At 36.4% G+C, this 15,289-nt stretch overlaps 2 protein-coding genes across 9 annotated transcripts; both read left to right on the top strand.

Annotated features, from left to right (window-relative positions):
• Window positions 1–538: 538 nt before the first annotated feature.
• LOC121769368 (60S ribosomal protein L18-2-like) lies at window positions 539–2,220 on the top strand. Its single transcript, XM_042166156.1, has 5 exons — window positions 539–631; window positions 712–801; window positions 873–1,001; window positions 1,363–1,545; window positions 1,896–2,220. Exons 1-5 carry the CDS (start codon window positions 629–631, stop codon window positions 2,052–2,054), a joined length of 564 nt encoding a protein of 187 aa, XP_042022090.1. The 5' UTR covers window positions 539–628; the 3' UTR covers window positions 2,055–2,220.
• Window positions 2,221–2,893: 673 nt separating this feature from the next.
• Window positions 2,894–13,418, top strand: LOC121768903 (myosin-2-like). Of its 8 annotated transcripts, XM_042165513.1 has the most exons (26): window positions 2,894–3,204; window positions 3,281–3,796; window positions 4,340–4,441; window positions 4,520–4,663; window positions 4,744–4,894; window positions 4,999–5,026; window positions 5,344–5,515; window positions 5,616–5,679; window positions 5,789–5,802; window positions 5,895–5,979; window positions 6,672–6,775; window positions 7,055–7,193; window positions 7,981–8,129; window positions 8,245–8,397; window positions 8,485–8,574; window positions 8,879–8,956; window positions 9,156–9,314; window positions 9,817–9,972; window positions 10,257–10,462; window positions 10,533–10,668; window positions 10,836–10,965; window positions 11,266–11,370; window positions 11,447–11,547; window positions 11,699–11,899; window positions 12,600–13,027; window positions 13,115–13,418. In XM_042165513.1, exons 2-26 carry the CDS (start codon window positions 3,401–3,403, stop codon window positions 13,152–13,154), a joined length of 3,531 nt encoding a protein of 1,176 aa, XP_042021447.1. In that variant the 5' UTR covers window positions 2,894–3,204; window positions 3,281–3,400; the 3' UTR covers window positions 13,155–13,418. The 8 variants fall into 8 exon arrangements, with proteins under 8 accessions (XP_042021447.1, XP_042021450.1, XP_042021448.1 ...); XM_042165516.1 differs by having other exon boundaries at window positions 2,894–3,790; window positions 8,011–8,129; XM_042165514.1 differs by having other exon boundaries at window positions 2,894–3,790.
• Window positions 13,419–15,289: the final 1,871 nt, after the last annotated feature.

Here is a 15,289-nt window from a genome sequence, read left to right as displayed (position 1 = left end):
CAATTTTTATTACTATAATTACAATGCAATTATGCAGTTACATTTAATTGACAGTATCATAGTAGTTCATAACATTTTATACTATTACACAATATTTCGGTTGATATTTTTTGTAACACACTACAGCAGCTCGCTGAGTTCAGATTATATTTTACTACTAATTAAAATTCTTAACATCAATCAGCTTTCATTTTTGTGACAAGTTTTAGAGCACCCACAACCCCATCTCCATTCCATCTTCAATTCATCTCATCTCTATACTATTCATGGATTCCACACCACTTTTTACTCAATTTCTTCATCAAGAGATATTAGCACTTGCAACCCTCCATCTCCAAACCATCTCAAATCTTAACTATTTTTAAGGAACACCCCAAAATGACAAATGTGGTTTATTTTTAAGGAATGGAGGGGGAGTATAAAAAATAAAAAAATGAATATTTTGAATATTATTCTGTGGATTGGTACTATAAAAATTTAGTGGGCTGGATTCAGGCAAAAGCCCAATAGGTTAAAATCCCAACTCCGAACCCTATAAATAAGCTTTACAAATCTTTTGTGCTACCCTAGTTGTAGATCTACTCTGTAATTGAACTCCATTTCTAGCAGGCGCGGCGGAAGTAGTCCCATGGTGCGCCGCCGATCTCTGTTTCGAGCCTTGTGATTGAGCTAATTCAGTTTTCTCTAATTGTTCGATTGTGTTCTGTGCAGGGTATTGATTTGGAAGCCGGAGGCAAGTGCAAGAAGACCAAGCGCACTGCGCCTAAGTCCAATGACATTTACCTGAAGCTTCTCGTGAAGGTTTTGCTCTCATCTTCTCTCGCCAGATTTCATCGCATGATTAATCTGAATTTGTATTTTGTATGTAATAGTTGTATAGGTTTCTCGTGAGGAGGACCTCGAGCAGCTTCAATAAGGTGATATTGAAGCGTTTAATCATGAGCAGGGTGAACAAAGCTCCGCTTTCGCTGTCTCGGCTCGCACAGCTCATGAAGAACAAGGTAGTCATTTGTTTTTTATTACGCTGGCGAGCCTTCTAGTTTGTTTAATTGTTTGTGTTGGTGCTATTCATATCAGCTTTATTATGGACTACTGTAATTAGTTAAATTAATACTTGCAAATTAATTGGAAATTTTGTAGTATATGTTAGTATTTTGTTAGTTAACATGTATTGCCATGTCCAATATTGGGAGATGTGTTGATGTAAATGTTTAATTGAAATACTTTGTTGGCACAGTTCATTATTCATGCTTGGTAATTTTCGGGGGCCATAGTAACCATTTCAATCATGTATGTTAGCCTATCTAGTTTGTAAGTGCATAATTAATGTCCAAATGATTGTAAATTTTTTGTTATTGGTAGGAGGACAAGATAGCTGTTCTTGTAGGACCTGTAACCGATGATATTCGGGTGCATGACATCCCTGCCATGAAGGTTACTGCCCTGAGGTTCACAGAAAGAGCCAGAGCTAGGATTGAGAAGGCTGGTGGTGAATGTCTTACGTTTGACCAGCTTGCTCTTAGAGCCCCTCTTGGACAGAACACGGTAATTCATCCTCTTTGTCTAGCTCTTGAAAATCTTGAAGCAACTTCACTCATTATTATATTTCTTGTATGCTGTTGAGCTGTTCATTATTTGACTTTAGAAACTGATAAAAATGCCTTACTTTTTAAAGGACAAAAATGTTTAGTTTTATATATGCCCTTGATCCAAAAAATTCTAAATGTTGTTTTGTATCTTAGCTTTTTGATGTAATATTACTTATCTCTGAATCCTAGTTGGTAGCATAGATACCTTAAAATTCCTTGCAGGGTATAAGGTATCATACTATTCATTCTTACTTAAACCTTTTCAACTGAATACTCCATCAGCTAAACTGTGTTTGTTTATTTCAGGTACTACTGAGAGGTTCTCCTAAAGCTCGTGAAGCTGTGAAGCACTTTGGTCCTGCTCCAGGTGTGCCACACAGCCACACCAAGCCTTATGTGCGAGCCAGAGGAAGGAAGTTTGAGAGGGCAAGAGGAAAGAGAAACAGTAGGGGTTTCAGGGTTTGAGTTAATTTTATGTTACTTTTCTTGGCAACTGACACTGAGATTTAAGATGTTGGCCTCCACCCTTGAGAGTTTTGTTCTTGTTTCAACTTTTTATGGATACGGTTATCATTGAGTGTACTCTATATTTTCTAGTAATATCCAAACTTGCCATAGTTTTTGAATTCTACTTCAAAATGTTGTTGTGTTTTGATGTCATTAATCTTTAATTCATGTTAACTCGTGGTATTCGAGTTACAACTTTATTAGTTTGATCTTTTAATTAATACGTTCAATAGTTAAAACAGTTTTGTTACCACCTCTTTTGACCTTTTTTATACTACAATACATAATGCTTTTTATTTCGCATAGTTTACTAAAATAATTGTTTCTCAAATAGTAAGTCTTTGCCATGGGTATCTTTTTGTTTTTCTATTCATGAAAACACTAGTACTCCATCTCACCTTGAGTCAAAATTTTTGGGTTGTTTTATATTGTCTATAAAAAATGACTCAATTTAGTAGGGACATTAAAAATCAAAATCTTTAGAACTGTACACTAAACACACCATAAAAAGAGGTTTTAACATGCTTTAACATAGATATAAACCCTCTCATAGTGTAGACCAAAAATGATGCTTTATATTAATATTAAATTTGTTCATTGGCTATTTTAAACGAAACTTTAATTATCTTACTCAATTAAAAATGTACAAAGAATATCTTGAGGTGAAATATATAAGTGTGGTGATTTATGAAATCAAAATAAGGACCTATATAAATAAAATATAGTAATAAATGCATAAAGATATGTTTTGCAGTGAAAACTTTCATATGATTAGCAAATTATGAACAATTAACCCATTTTTAGTTATGAACTTTCGTATTTGCCAAACTCAACGAACTGATTTCATTTCCCTCGAAGACTTGGGACCTCTCCTTCAATTTTCATTCTGAATTTTTTGACGTGCATCTTCCGATGATCGCCTCTAAGTTCATCCGAAAAAGAACCAATCCTTCCTGAAAATATTATTGTGGCATTTCTCTGTTGCTGCATATCGCCACCGATCCCTCTCATGCAGAAAATATGTTGCCTTTTCTTTTATCGGAATTTGTTATGTAAAACGAATTCCTGCGATATGCATTCACAAAATTACATACATATAAACACACATGTATGTATGCCTATGTGTACTGATTAATTTCTGCGATAGCTCGATTTTAATTTGTCTATGATACTGTTCTGGTTAGGGTTTTAGGCCATGTTTTGGACAATGTCGCCCCTGACATTGTTCGAAATCTGAATATAGCTGTGTTGTTTGAAGAATTCTTATTGGAATTGGATGATTTACGTTGAATTTCCTCCCAAAAATGTCCTCAACTGGGACCTCCTTAGAGGAAATGCTGGATTCTCTGGGGCGAAGAGACGATCAGAAGCCCAACGACATGCCTCCAGCCCTCCCGGCACGGCCGACCTCTCGCACTCGCCTTCCATCGAACAGGCGGGCAGCGCTGCCTGGCATTGTTGAAGCAGTGATGGAGCTGAGCTCATTAAACTGTGCGAACAAGGATGATTCCAAAGGCTCTAGGTGGGAGAGTGTTGGGGCCAAAACTGTTAAAAAAGTGAAACAGGGGGAATCACACTACCCCATGGCTGCTTCAGATGAGTCCAAGTCCGTAGAGATGCTTGCCAACCCTCCCCTAGGGTCGAGCTTTAGGGAGTCCGAGAGGAACATGGATATGGAGTATTTTATCAAACATGTAGGGGTTCGTTTCATTTTTGTGATGCTTGTACTGTTATTTTGAGATTTATCATGGATTTTGAGAGAAGAAAACCTTCATACACTAATTGAGCAAGATCACATATCCTGCAAAATTACATAACATGCTAAACCTCGGCGAATAAAGGAATAATAACTCTGCTGTGATCAACTCAGGTGTTTGTTTTCACCCTATTATTGACTTAGTCTGCTATGCATTGTCTTTTGTCAGTTGTATGCTAAGAGGCTTTGCTTCACTGATCTTGAACCTTTATCTGTGTGCCAAATGTCAGAACTGTGATTGCTCATTTGTTAGTATTACTTGCCCTGGTCTGTCCCAGTTGTGCCTCTATGCACACCATGGTATTTTTTGGTTGATGGGGTTTATAGATTTATGCTTCGGACACTAAAACTTTAGCTTAGGTAAGTTGATGTACAAACTTTAGCTTAGTATGTTAAGGTTTCAGTAAACTCTTGATCTGTGTATAATTAACATTTTGTTGTTCTACATGGATCTGATTAATAGCCTCTAGTTCCAAATTTATTTCAGAAACTTCTTGTTTGGTGTCGGCTACTTAATGGCCCATGGGAATCAGGAGAAATGAAATCTACTTCAGGCGATGAAGTCTCTGTCCTTCTCACAAACGGAACTGTTAGTCCACATTCCTCTTAAGTTTACAGTAATTATGATGAATCCGACTAAAAGAGTTCAGCATACTTCTTGTTATAGGTTTCCACGTTCAACAAACTGAATATTTTTCCTGCCAATCCAGACATTCTTCAGGGGGTGGATGATCTTATCCAACTTAGTCATTTGAATGAGCCTTCAGTTCTTCATAATATTCACCACAGATTTTCTCATGACATAGTATATGTAAGAGGTGATCCACCATTTTCCTAGTGTGCACATTTTGTCTATCCTTCTGAGCAATTTCTTGTGTCTGTTTTACCTAGAGTAAGGCAGGGCCCGTTTTAGTGGCAGTCAATCCTTTCAAAGATATCCAGCTATATGGGGATGACTTTGTTAACGGTTATCGACAGAAGCTCCTAGACAGCCCTCATGTTTATGCTGTTGCTGACAAAGCATACTGTGAAATGATGACAGGCACTTTACAATACCTTAAAGTTTCGAATGCTCCTTATAATAGACATCACCTAGTTCGAGGTGTTAAGTTACATTTAGTTTTGCTAATATTCTTAATTTTGCAGATAAAAGAAACCAGTCCATTGTGATAAGGTTTGTCAAAGTGTTCCTGCCTCTCAGCTTCCATTTCTGCTTTCATTCTGATGCTATTACTTGTTTCTTTAATCCTGCTGCTTTAAATTCTTTTCCTTTCTTTTGGGTGGATAAAACACAAGAAGCAAAACTTTATTAGTGAAAGATAAAAATAAGTACAGAGGATAAGGAATCCCGCAAGCAAGCAGCAATGAGCAAAATAATTCTTCATTTGGTTTAACCTTTTTCAAAATTGGCAGAGAGTTATTGCTTATGTTATAGATTCTAAAGTATGGATATCTTTTTGGAAATCGAACTATGTTTTATTATGCACACAGTGGGGAGAGTGGGGCTGGGAAGACTGAAACTGCCAAGTTAGTGATGCAATATTTGGCTGCACTTGGTGGAGGTAGTAACGGTGGAATAGAATCTGAGTTTCTGCAAACAAGCTATATATTGGAAGCCTTTGGCAATGCTAAAACAACTAGGAATAACAACTCCAGCCGATTTGTAAGTTCTCTCTGCCCATAATGTCCTAATTGAGAAGGCATCCTACATTATTTTTTATTTTTATGAATCCTGACTTGATGGTATTTCAAATTTGTTTCAGGGAAAGTTAATTGAAATCCATTTTAGTGATACTGGAAAAATTTGTGGTGCTAAAATACAGACTTGTAAGCATACTTGTACTTGCTCAATTGAATTTTTTAAGAAATAGCTGACTGACTTATTTTCTTCTATTTTTTTACATCCCTATCCTCTATCCCTGGATGAATTTATTAGTCCTACTTGAAAAGGTATAATTGCCTATCTGACATAATGACAGCTATCTTCTCGACTATATCTCCTTTATACATTAACATTTCGAAATAATATCTGATTGTATCAGTCAAGAGTTGTTCAGTTGGCTCAAGGAGAGAGGTCCTACCATATTTTCTATCAGCTTTGTGCTGGGGCTCCTTCTTGTCTCCAAGGTTTGTTTTCAACTTATGCCCCGTATTCTGTTGGTGTCCACTATTTTTCCCTTTGCTTTTCGCATAAAAATAATTATTGTTCGTGTACTTTTTAAGTATGAGACATTTATTTAGAAACATTAATCAAAACAAAGAATATGCTACTATAAGGTTTTTATTGATGGTTTGTAGTGAGCGTGATAGCTTTTTGCCATTCTGCTAAAACGGTGTGCCTAATGCGATTATAATGGAAATGCCTTTGTGGTTTTTTGTGAAACTTACTATGGTTGTTCAACATTAAGTTTGAAGATGGTGACACCTAAAATTATTCCTTTCTTTGGTCCCAGATGATAGATGTATATATTTGACATGAAAGTGTATTTAGACATTTAGTCTTGCTGGCATTTCCAGTGTTCACAAGCTTGTAGTTGCATATTATAGGATCAATGTACTCTCTCACAATAAAAAGTTTTTAGTTGACCCACTCCCTATATTTTAATCTTATAAAAATAAGCAAGGCAAATCATAGTTATGAATGAATTATACCATCAACCAAGCTAACAGATCTTGCTTCCTTCTCTGGTACACACACAAAAGGAAATATTTTATTGCTACCATATTCCTTGTAAGATATATGAAGTAGTGCACTTATTAACCCATGTTTATGCTACTGTAACTTATCACTTACATTACCCATATTGTTTCCTTTTCAGGTAGACTGATGTTAAAAAGGGCTTGTGATTACACCTATCTCAATCAGAGTGATTGCTTAGAGATCCATGGTGTTGATGATGGCCAGAATTTTTCTACTCTTATGGTAATATGCCAGAACCAGTCAACAAACAGAAATGTTGTGTATGGGGTTCGCATTCGACTAGTTTAGCTATCTTCCTTCCATTACCTAACATTCTTGCATTTGATTTGAAGAGTTTTGAATTATTCTTTCTGGGAAAGAATTCTGAATCTGGATTAAAGAAAATCACTTCAAATTAACACGACTTTACAAAATTTGGTCACTCAAGAAAGTACTTCAATAATTCATCATTGAACTGCTCAAAAGTCTTACTAATGCCTGTTATGCATTTCTTTGTAATAGGAAGCTCTAAATATTGTTGGAATATCCAAAGATGACCAAGAGCAGGCCTTTGAGATGATTGCTGCAGTATTGTGGCTGGGAAACATATCATTTCATGTCATTGACAATGAAAACCACACAGAGGTTGTTGCCAATGAAGGTACCTGCATTTCATTAGTTGTCTTCCTCTTGTTTTCTTATGGGCTTGTTCTATATAAACCCTTGTGATGAACACTAGTAGCTGTCTAAATATGATATTTTGTTTTCTACATGAAAATTCTAAAACTGAAGAACTTCTAATAGAAGCACATCCTTGACCCTAAACTCCTGATTAGGTTCAAGTTATAATAATGCTGTTTAGAATCCAGTTTCTTCTTCTGTGACCACAATGCTCATCTTCTTTACGTTGCATTTCATTGCTTACTTTTACTATTTGGAAATTCGAATGTATGTAGATAGTTCTCTATAAGATTACATCTTTTTAAACCTGAAGTATGACGGTTCTAACTTACTAAAGCTTCAAGCTACATATCACAGCGAAACCTATCACTTTTGAGATTGTCTAAGTTAATCAGTTGTTCTAGTCACAGGTATGCGATAAAGGTCCCTCCATTATCAACTTCTCAACAAACATATAAAATGCGAAATTACATGTAACCACCCTTGTCATATTCATGACTCGTCTGTTAACAGTAAAATACTGAAAAACCAAACAAGGATTTATTTTCTTGTACAAGCTTGTTCTGGAGTTACAACAGTGTGCATTCATTTGAGAAACATCTGCTTATATGCTTTTCAGCTGCTACATGTACTTGGGACTTAAAAATTTGTTGATTTTTGTCTTGTTAACACCTATTGATATGTCTTTTACCATGCCTCCTTCTCAAATAGAGAACAAATTTATGTCTTTTCTTTCTTCTCTTACTTTCCTGATACTTTTGGCTAAGGTATTTGGAGTTATTTTCTCATATCCACAGCTGTTAAAAACGCTGCTAACCTGATCGGCTGTGGTATTCCGGAGTTAATGCATGCTCTATCAACACATAGCATACAAGCTGGAAAAGATAAAGTTGCCAAAAAGCTGACACTACAACAGGTAGTTTATTAGCCGAGATTCACTTCTTTGTGGATATACATGAGGAGACATGTTTCTTTTGCTAGTCCTTTCACATGCTATATCTCAATCAAAGAATTTTCTCCACTCAATTTAGGCAATTGATGCGAGAGACTCCTTAGCCAAGTTAATCCATGCAAGCTTGTTTGAGTGGTTAGTAGAAAAGATCAACATATCACTTGCAAGGGTCAAGCATCACACTGGAAGTTCAATAAGGATTTTAGATATTTATGGGTTTGAATCATTTAAGGTAAACTATATTAACTATTAAGTCATTTGCCTCTTATAATTTTAAAATGTCCTAGCTCTTATTCTTTTTTGTACTTCCTGGCTCCAGAAAAATAGCTTTGAGCAGTTTTGCATCAACTACGCTAACGAAAGGCTCCAACAACATTTTATCCGACATCTCTTTAAAATTGAGCAAGAGGTAATGCATCTTATACATACAACACTTATTCAAAATGGCATGGACCGGGTCAGTTGGTACTTCAAAATGATAACACACTTTGACTTGCTAAAGACGAAGTAGTTAATCTGATCCATCTCTTGATTGCTGCTATATGTCCTTGATCTATTTACTTCTCTATAGTGTCTTTTACGTATTTATGGGTTTTCAAGTTTCATAAATTCTGGTGTAGTTCCATATGAAATGTCTATTGTTTTATACTACTATAATGATTTGGTTCTTACTTGCTTACTGTTATTTTTTGAATTTTTGTTCTGTTGGTTAGGAATATGAGTCGGACGGAATTGACTGGGAAAAAGTAGATTTTGTAGATAATCAAGAATGTCTCAATCTCTTTGAGAAGGTATTTCTTTTTCCCATGTTGAGGAATCTCACTAATGCAGAAGTATTTTATCTGAATCCAAGATGTCTTGTAAATTAAATTGTGTGTTGTACATTTTAATAAAGCTATATGTGCCTGCTATAACACTGAAACTCAGCTATGATGGGTTCATTCTCTTTCACTTTGTGCATTCATTGCTCACATTGCTATTTTGAAACAGAAACCTCTTGGATTAGTATCTTTATTGGATGAAGAATCAAATTTTCCCAAAGCCACAAGTTTAACTTTTGCTGCTAAGCTGAAACAGCACCTCAGTGCTAATTATTGTTTTAAAGGAGATGGGGCTGGAGCATTTACTGTTTGCCATTATGCTGGAGAGGTAAGTTCTATGGCTATACTCTTAGAGAGTTCCAACAGAAACCTATCTGATCATGGCAGCATGTTCGATCTGGTATCTGTGTGTTTACATGAGTGTGACATTCGATTTTAATCGTACTACCTTTGTGTAATCAATCTTCTCCACATACATGACCTAATCCAATATTAGTTATGTGCATAATTAGTTTACCATTCCTTTTTTATTTTCTAGAACTGTATATACAGGTCAATGTTTATACAGCTGTGCGTACATGTTGGGAATGTCTCTCCTGAACATATGAAGCCATAGTTCGTTGCATGATTAGTTTACCATGTCATTGAATCTTTGTTATTTATCTGTATCTTCTTGTTATGCATACCAAAAGTGTAAGTTATGCCAACGTTCGTTGCTCCACAAACAGTCAATTAGACCAGCTGGAATTAAAGCATTACATCAGGCGTATGTGGTCCATCATGTTTTGTTAGTTCAAACTTTTGTTAATTGAATTAGATGTTAATTTCAGGTTCTCTATGACACCGGGGAGTTCCTGGAAAAGAACAGAGATCCATTGCATTCCGAAATCATACAGTTATTCTCACTGTGTAACAGCCAATTGCCTCAATTGTTTGCCTCTAAAATGATCCCATCTCAGAAGCAAAGTGTGATAACAAAATTCAAGGTGCATCAAGTAGTCCTCTTCATTTTCCATGCTTCACCTTTGTGACAACATCTACATATCGTTATTTGAGTCATTCAGTAACCAAAAGAAAGTGCACTCTACTAACATGATTCACCAAATAATTTGATTTGAGTCTTCTTCAGTTCAATAGCCTATGATTAAAACAATGCTTCTTCATATGTAGATTTGTCAATGACTATATAATCTTTGGTTAAAAGTGCTGCAGAATTTCTTTGCACACTTGATATGATTTATAAAAGGTTTTAAAGATTTCATGGCTGCAGGACCAGCTTTTTAAATTAATGCAGCAGCTTGAAAGCACAACTCCCCATTTTGTCCGTTGTATAAAGCCAAATAGTAAGAAGGTTCATGGTGAATTCGAGAAAGATCTTGTATCAGAGCAGCTTAGATGCTGTGGCATTCTTGAAGTTGTTAGGATCTCAAGATCTGGGTACCCAACCCGGATGACACATCAAGAATTCACAAGAAGGTAAGCTGTTGCTACTTTCACTTCTAATAGTTACCTCATATTTGTGCATAATATCTCTGCCCGGCTATAGGTATGGGATCTTACTTCCTGAGAATAACATATGCCAAAATCCATTAAATACCTCAATAGCCATTCTACAGAAGTTTGATATCCAACCTGAAATGTACCAGGTTGGTTATACAAAGTTATTCTTCCGAGCAGGACAGGTAACTCTTTATTTCAGAGATTATAATTTTCTACTAATACATTTTTATGGTTTTGGTTTTAACACTTACTTTTGTACTTCAAAGGGTGGAAGTATTTTATAGATTCCTTATTTGAAGTTATAAAATCTGGTGATGCTTTATCTTGTCTTAATTGTCATTGACTTCAGATTGGTGCTCTGGAAGATGTTAGAGGAGAAACTCTGACAGGTGCTCTTGAGATACAGAAATGCTTCCGTCGTCATCTGGCTCATCGGAGTATTCTCAAACTTAAGGGGGGAAGTACCGCGTTGCAATCATGTAAGCCATACCTTCTTGATCATCATGATTAGAGTCCACTACTTTTAATTGGAGCAGCCATTTTCAAAATGTGAATGAGTTAACCAAACAAGAAGAGCTCTGCATGCATGCCACAACTAGCTTATTTGTTAGTACTAAGGGTACCTATGTTCACTGCTCAGCTAGCTTTGAGACCTGACTATGGAGGCCTTTTATTTTCACTAACTCTTGGAATAGGAAGCAATAAAGAATTCTAGTACAGTTCCATGTGTGCAATATGAAAATGATTTTTCTTGTAGTGTGACAAATATATAGCTGCAGATGTCCGTGGTGAAATCGTGAGAAGAGAGTATATTGCTTTACTAAAGCTGAAGCAGCAAGTTGCTGAACAAAAGATGGATGAGGCAGTTCTGCAACTACAATCTGGTAAAGCTTCAATCTGTTAGTTGTGGATGAATAATTCCAACGAACTTTTCTGTTTGAAAAGTATTCACTTGTGTAGCAATTCGTGGATGGATGGTACGAAGGCATTTTAGTAACAGTCAGGAATTGGAAGAATCCAATGCCAGTGAAGAACCAGATATGATGATTTCTGAAATGCAGGTACTTTATTATCTTGTGTCATAAAAAGTCAGTTCCTTTTATTCAATCAGTAAAGTCTCTTGGTATGTGAGTTCTGTTTTCTTTTATCACTTCTCTCAATTTACTTGCCAACTTCAAATTTTAAATTTCAAAGATTTTCTCTGTTGAGCAGGATGTTCTAACAGAACTGCCACTTTCTGCTATTGAACTGCAAAAGAGGTTAGTGATAGCAGAAATGACTCTTGTAAAAAAGGAAAGAGAAAATGCTGTCTTGAGAGAGAAATTACAACAGTATGAGGCCAAGAGGTTGGAATGTGAATCCAAGATGAAATCCATGGAGGAGATGTTGCACAATCAGATGGCATCATTACAAGTGAGTTATTAGCTGTAAGTTGATTCTTTTTTGAGACTGAAAGCCATTGTGAATTAGCTTATACTACTATATTACTCCCTCGTCCGGGAATAAGTGACGCAAATTGGACAATCACAAGTTTTAAGAAATTGTTACTTTGTAATAAATGGTGGTTGTAATGGGTCCCACATCACATTGTAGTTGTGTTTGTTAGTTCCATTTTTTTTCTGACACAATACACATAAATTGATAGTGTAACTTAAACTAAATTAAAAGCATTAAATAATTATATAGTACTAGTAGTTAATTTAAAAAATGAGACTGTGCAGTAAATCCCTAGGAATCGAAGTAAGAAGATCTCATACGAAGTCAACCCATCAGTTGCGTTTGGAGTTTGAGGGAGGGATGGAGACAGGTATTAGGGTTCTAGGTCGGGGGGTTAAATATGCAGGGGTGGTGGGTAGATGAGGGATTATATTTAGCTTTTAATTTGTGAATTTTTTAAAACGGTATTTTATGTGTTTTGGATGGAAATAAGGGTAATGTGTAGTTCCATATTTAATAAATTCTAAATGGCAGAATTAAAGGTGGACAGAGTACTGTTAATATGCTCTTACTCGATTGCATGTATGAACTCATTACTGTAGTGTCTACACATTACCGAAAGTTGAGATCACTAATAAGTTTGTCCTTACCAATTCACTTGTTTTCTCTGTTACAGATGAGTTTGGCTGCCGCAAGACAAAGCATCTGTGCTGATAAATGTAGCACTATATCTGAAAAATACTGTGATAACGAATCACCTCGGTTTTATGATTGTGAGGAGGCCTCTTCTCAGAATCCCAGTGCTAGTGCTCTCATCAAATATTCCAGCAAGGGTACTGCAGCTTCTACATGTGGGGACAAGGGCGGCTTAGAGTTAGCTGCTCCTCAGCTTGAGCCGAAAAAACATAAGTTTGTTGATGAAGTCCGGGCTGTTATGAAGATCAAGTCAGTTAGTCTAGTTCGGATGAGTCCTAGAGATGAACTGCAGAATATGAAAAACAAGCTCGGAGCATGGAAAACAGATATAAAGGGTAAGTTAAAGGATGCAAAGCCAAAATCACAGAAGCCTGGGCATGCTGATGGTGAAAAAGTTAATCGAAAATGGTAACTAAACAAACTTACAGTGACTGTGGAATGTTTCTTTGATATAGAAAACTTGCAGTGACTATGAAATGTAATGTTTGTTTTCAGGAATGATCTTGTCCCACAACGCCGATTCAGTTTACATTAGTTAGGTGCATATACTCCTGGTAATTCTGACGATGTATGTTTTTTACATGGATTTTGTTGTTGGCCGGAGGCTCAACCATCCTTGTCCTCTAGCTTATGAGAGTAAGAAGGTAAGTAGCATTAGTATGTAATAGATGTTAGTTGTATATTGTTTCAAACAATATGTTTGTATTAGGATATTATTGGAGGTGATATGTAGAATCACACAAATGTGTACAACATTTTTCAGTCTTCATTTATAAAAGAGCATGTATTTTGAAGTGTAGCTGGAAGGAGCGTGTACTGCACTATTGATATATCACAAATCCCTAGGTCCAGAGGATTCGCTAGATTACAAGGTCTAGAAGATCGTGGAACCTTCAGAATTCGGTCGTTGGACACACACTTTTTCCTCTTCAAAACCTCAACCCTCTACACTATTGGTTAGTATAGAGAAGCAAATGATCGATCCCCCGAGGACGAATGAGTTAGCATGCATTTGAAGGGTTTTGGGAGGGGTTGGCTACTGCCACGCAACAAGTGGGTCAAGAATTTTAAACCTTCAGAATTCGGTCGTTGGACACACTTTTCCCTCTTCAAAACCTCAACCCACTACACTATTGGTTAGTATAGAGAAGTAAAGGATCGATCCCCCGAGGACGAATGAGTTAGCATGCATTTGGAGGGTTTTAGGAGGGGTTGGCTACTGCCACGCAACAAGTGGGTCAAGAATTTTAAACTATTAGGTCACGAGAATTAAAAGCGCTTCAAGTACTAGACCTAAGAACAAAGAACCGCAAACACATTCATGATTCGAAACTTGAAATTAACTGCAGAGGGTTTATCAAACTACTGGGTCAAGTAAAAAAGTTTCCTAAAACGGTGAGACAACAAAGCAAGAAAAAGCAACAGAACAGATTTCCCGAATTAGCTAGCAACAGAAAAAGCTGCAAAAAGCAAACAAACAACGAATCTCGGTCTAACTATTAACGATCTTCATCTTCTTCACCAAATAAACATGAACATGAACAAAATAGAGCATCAAAAGCAGAGTAAATATGGATCAGATTTCAGAGATTACGATTAAACAGAAAACTATCAGATCTAAGCTACCAGGTCAAGTAAATCGAAAGCAACAGACATAGCCATGCAGATCCAACAAGTACGTATCAGATTCATCTCTCGAAACCACAATCTACTCCAGATCCAACCGATCAACATTCAGATCCATCTCCTTCAACTCCGATTCAAACAATTCCTCAACAAACAAACTTAGATTCAACTAATCTCAACTCCAATTCAACAGTTAATTGCGAAAAACATCCAAAATCAGTAAAACCCACATCAAACATCAGAAACCAAAGTAAAACAGAAAATAGAAATTGCCATAACCACGGAAATAAGGTTCAAACACAAAAGCAGTCGCCGAGCTTCCAGCAAAGAAGTTCACGGTGAGAAATAAACTACAAAAAATAAAAAAAACAGATCGTGAGGACGGTGTAACACCACGGAAACCAACTATCGCCAAGCATGCACAGAATTTCCCATCGGTGCTAAGTGCGTGTGAAGTGAGCTAACTAGAAATGAAACTAAGGAGTATGTGGAGCTGGTGTCGAATCCTCTTCTTCAAGATAGTTGCCCCTTTTATAGCTGAGGCTTAGATCCCTAGGGCTTCTTTCTTCATAATTTGTCACTTTTGCCCTCTGAAATAAGATCTTTTAGAACTGCACCTTGTTTCACTTTTGCTCCTTTTTCCCTGCTCCGGGTAATTTGTATGCATTTCCTAGGTTTGACAGATTTTTCACGCACATGAACTTAAAAATACTTATTAGTTCACTGAATTTACAGAATTTATCCCTATAACCAATACATGAAATGAGCCTTATCATATTTCTTACTAGCCTAAAAAGATACTCCATAAGAGAGTGATAGATATATTATAGTACTACTACATTATAATCACTTGTACTACTAAGTAAGGCATACCAAGCTTTGCATATTTGTGATGCATTTTGCCACATAGGGGGATCCCAATCCGTTTCTTTGCTCAATAGTCAATCCCCATATCCTCTCTCCCTCCCACCGCCCTATTTCTCCACTCAAAGTCTCCGATTCTCTTACTATCTATTTTCACTGTTTAAATATTGACAACACGCT

This window comes from Salvia splendens, chromosome 15, assembly GCF_004379255.2.
Source record: "Salvia splendens isolate huo1 chromosome 15, SspV2, whole genome shotgun sequence".
In the NCBI taxonomy this organism is placed as follows: domain Eukaryota; kingdom Viridiplantae; phylum Streptophyta; class Magnoliopsida; order Lamiales; family Lamiaceae; genus Salvia; species Salvia splendens.
This window is presented reverse-complemented; position numbering and strand designations above follow the sequence as displayed.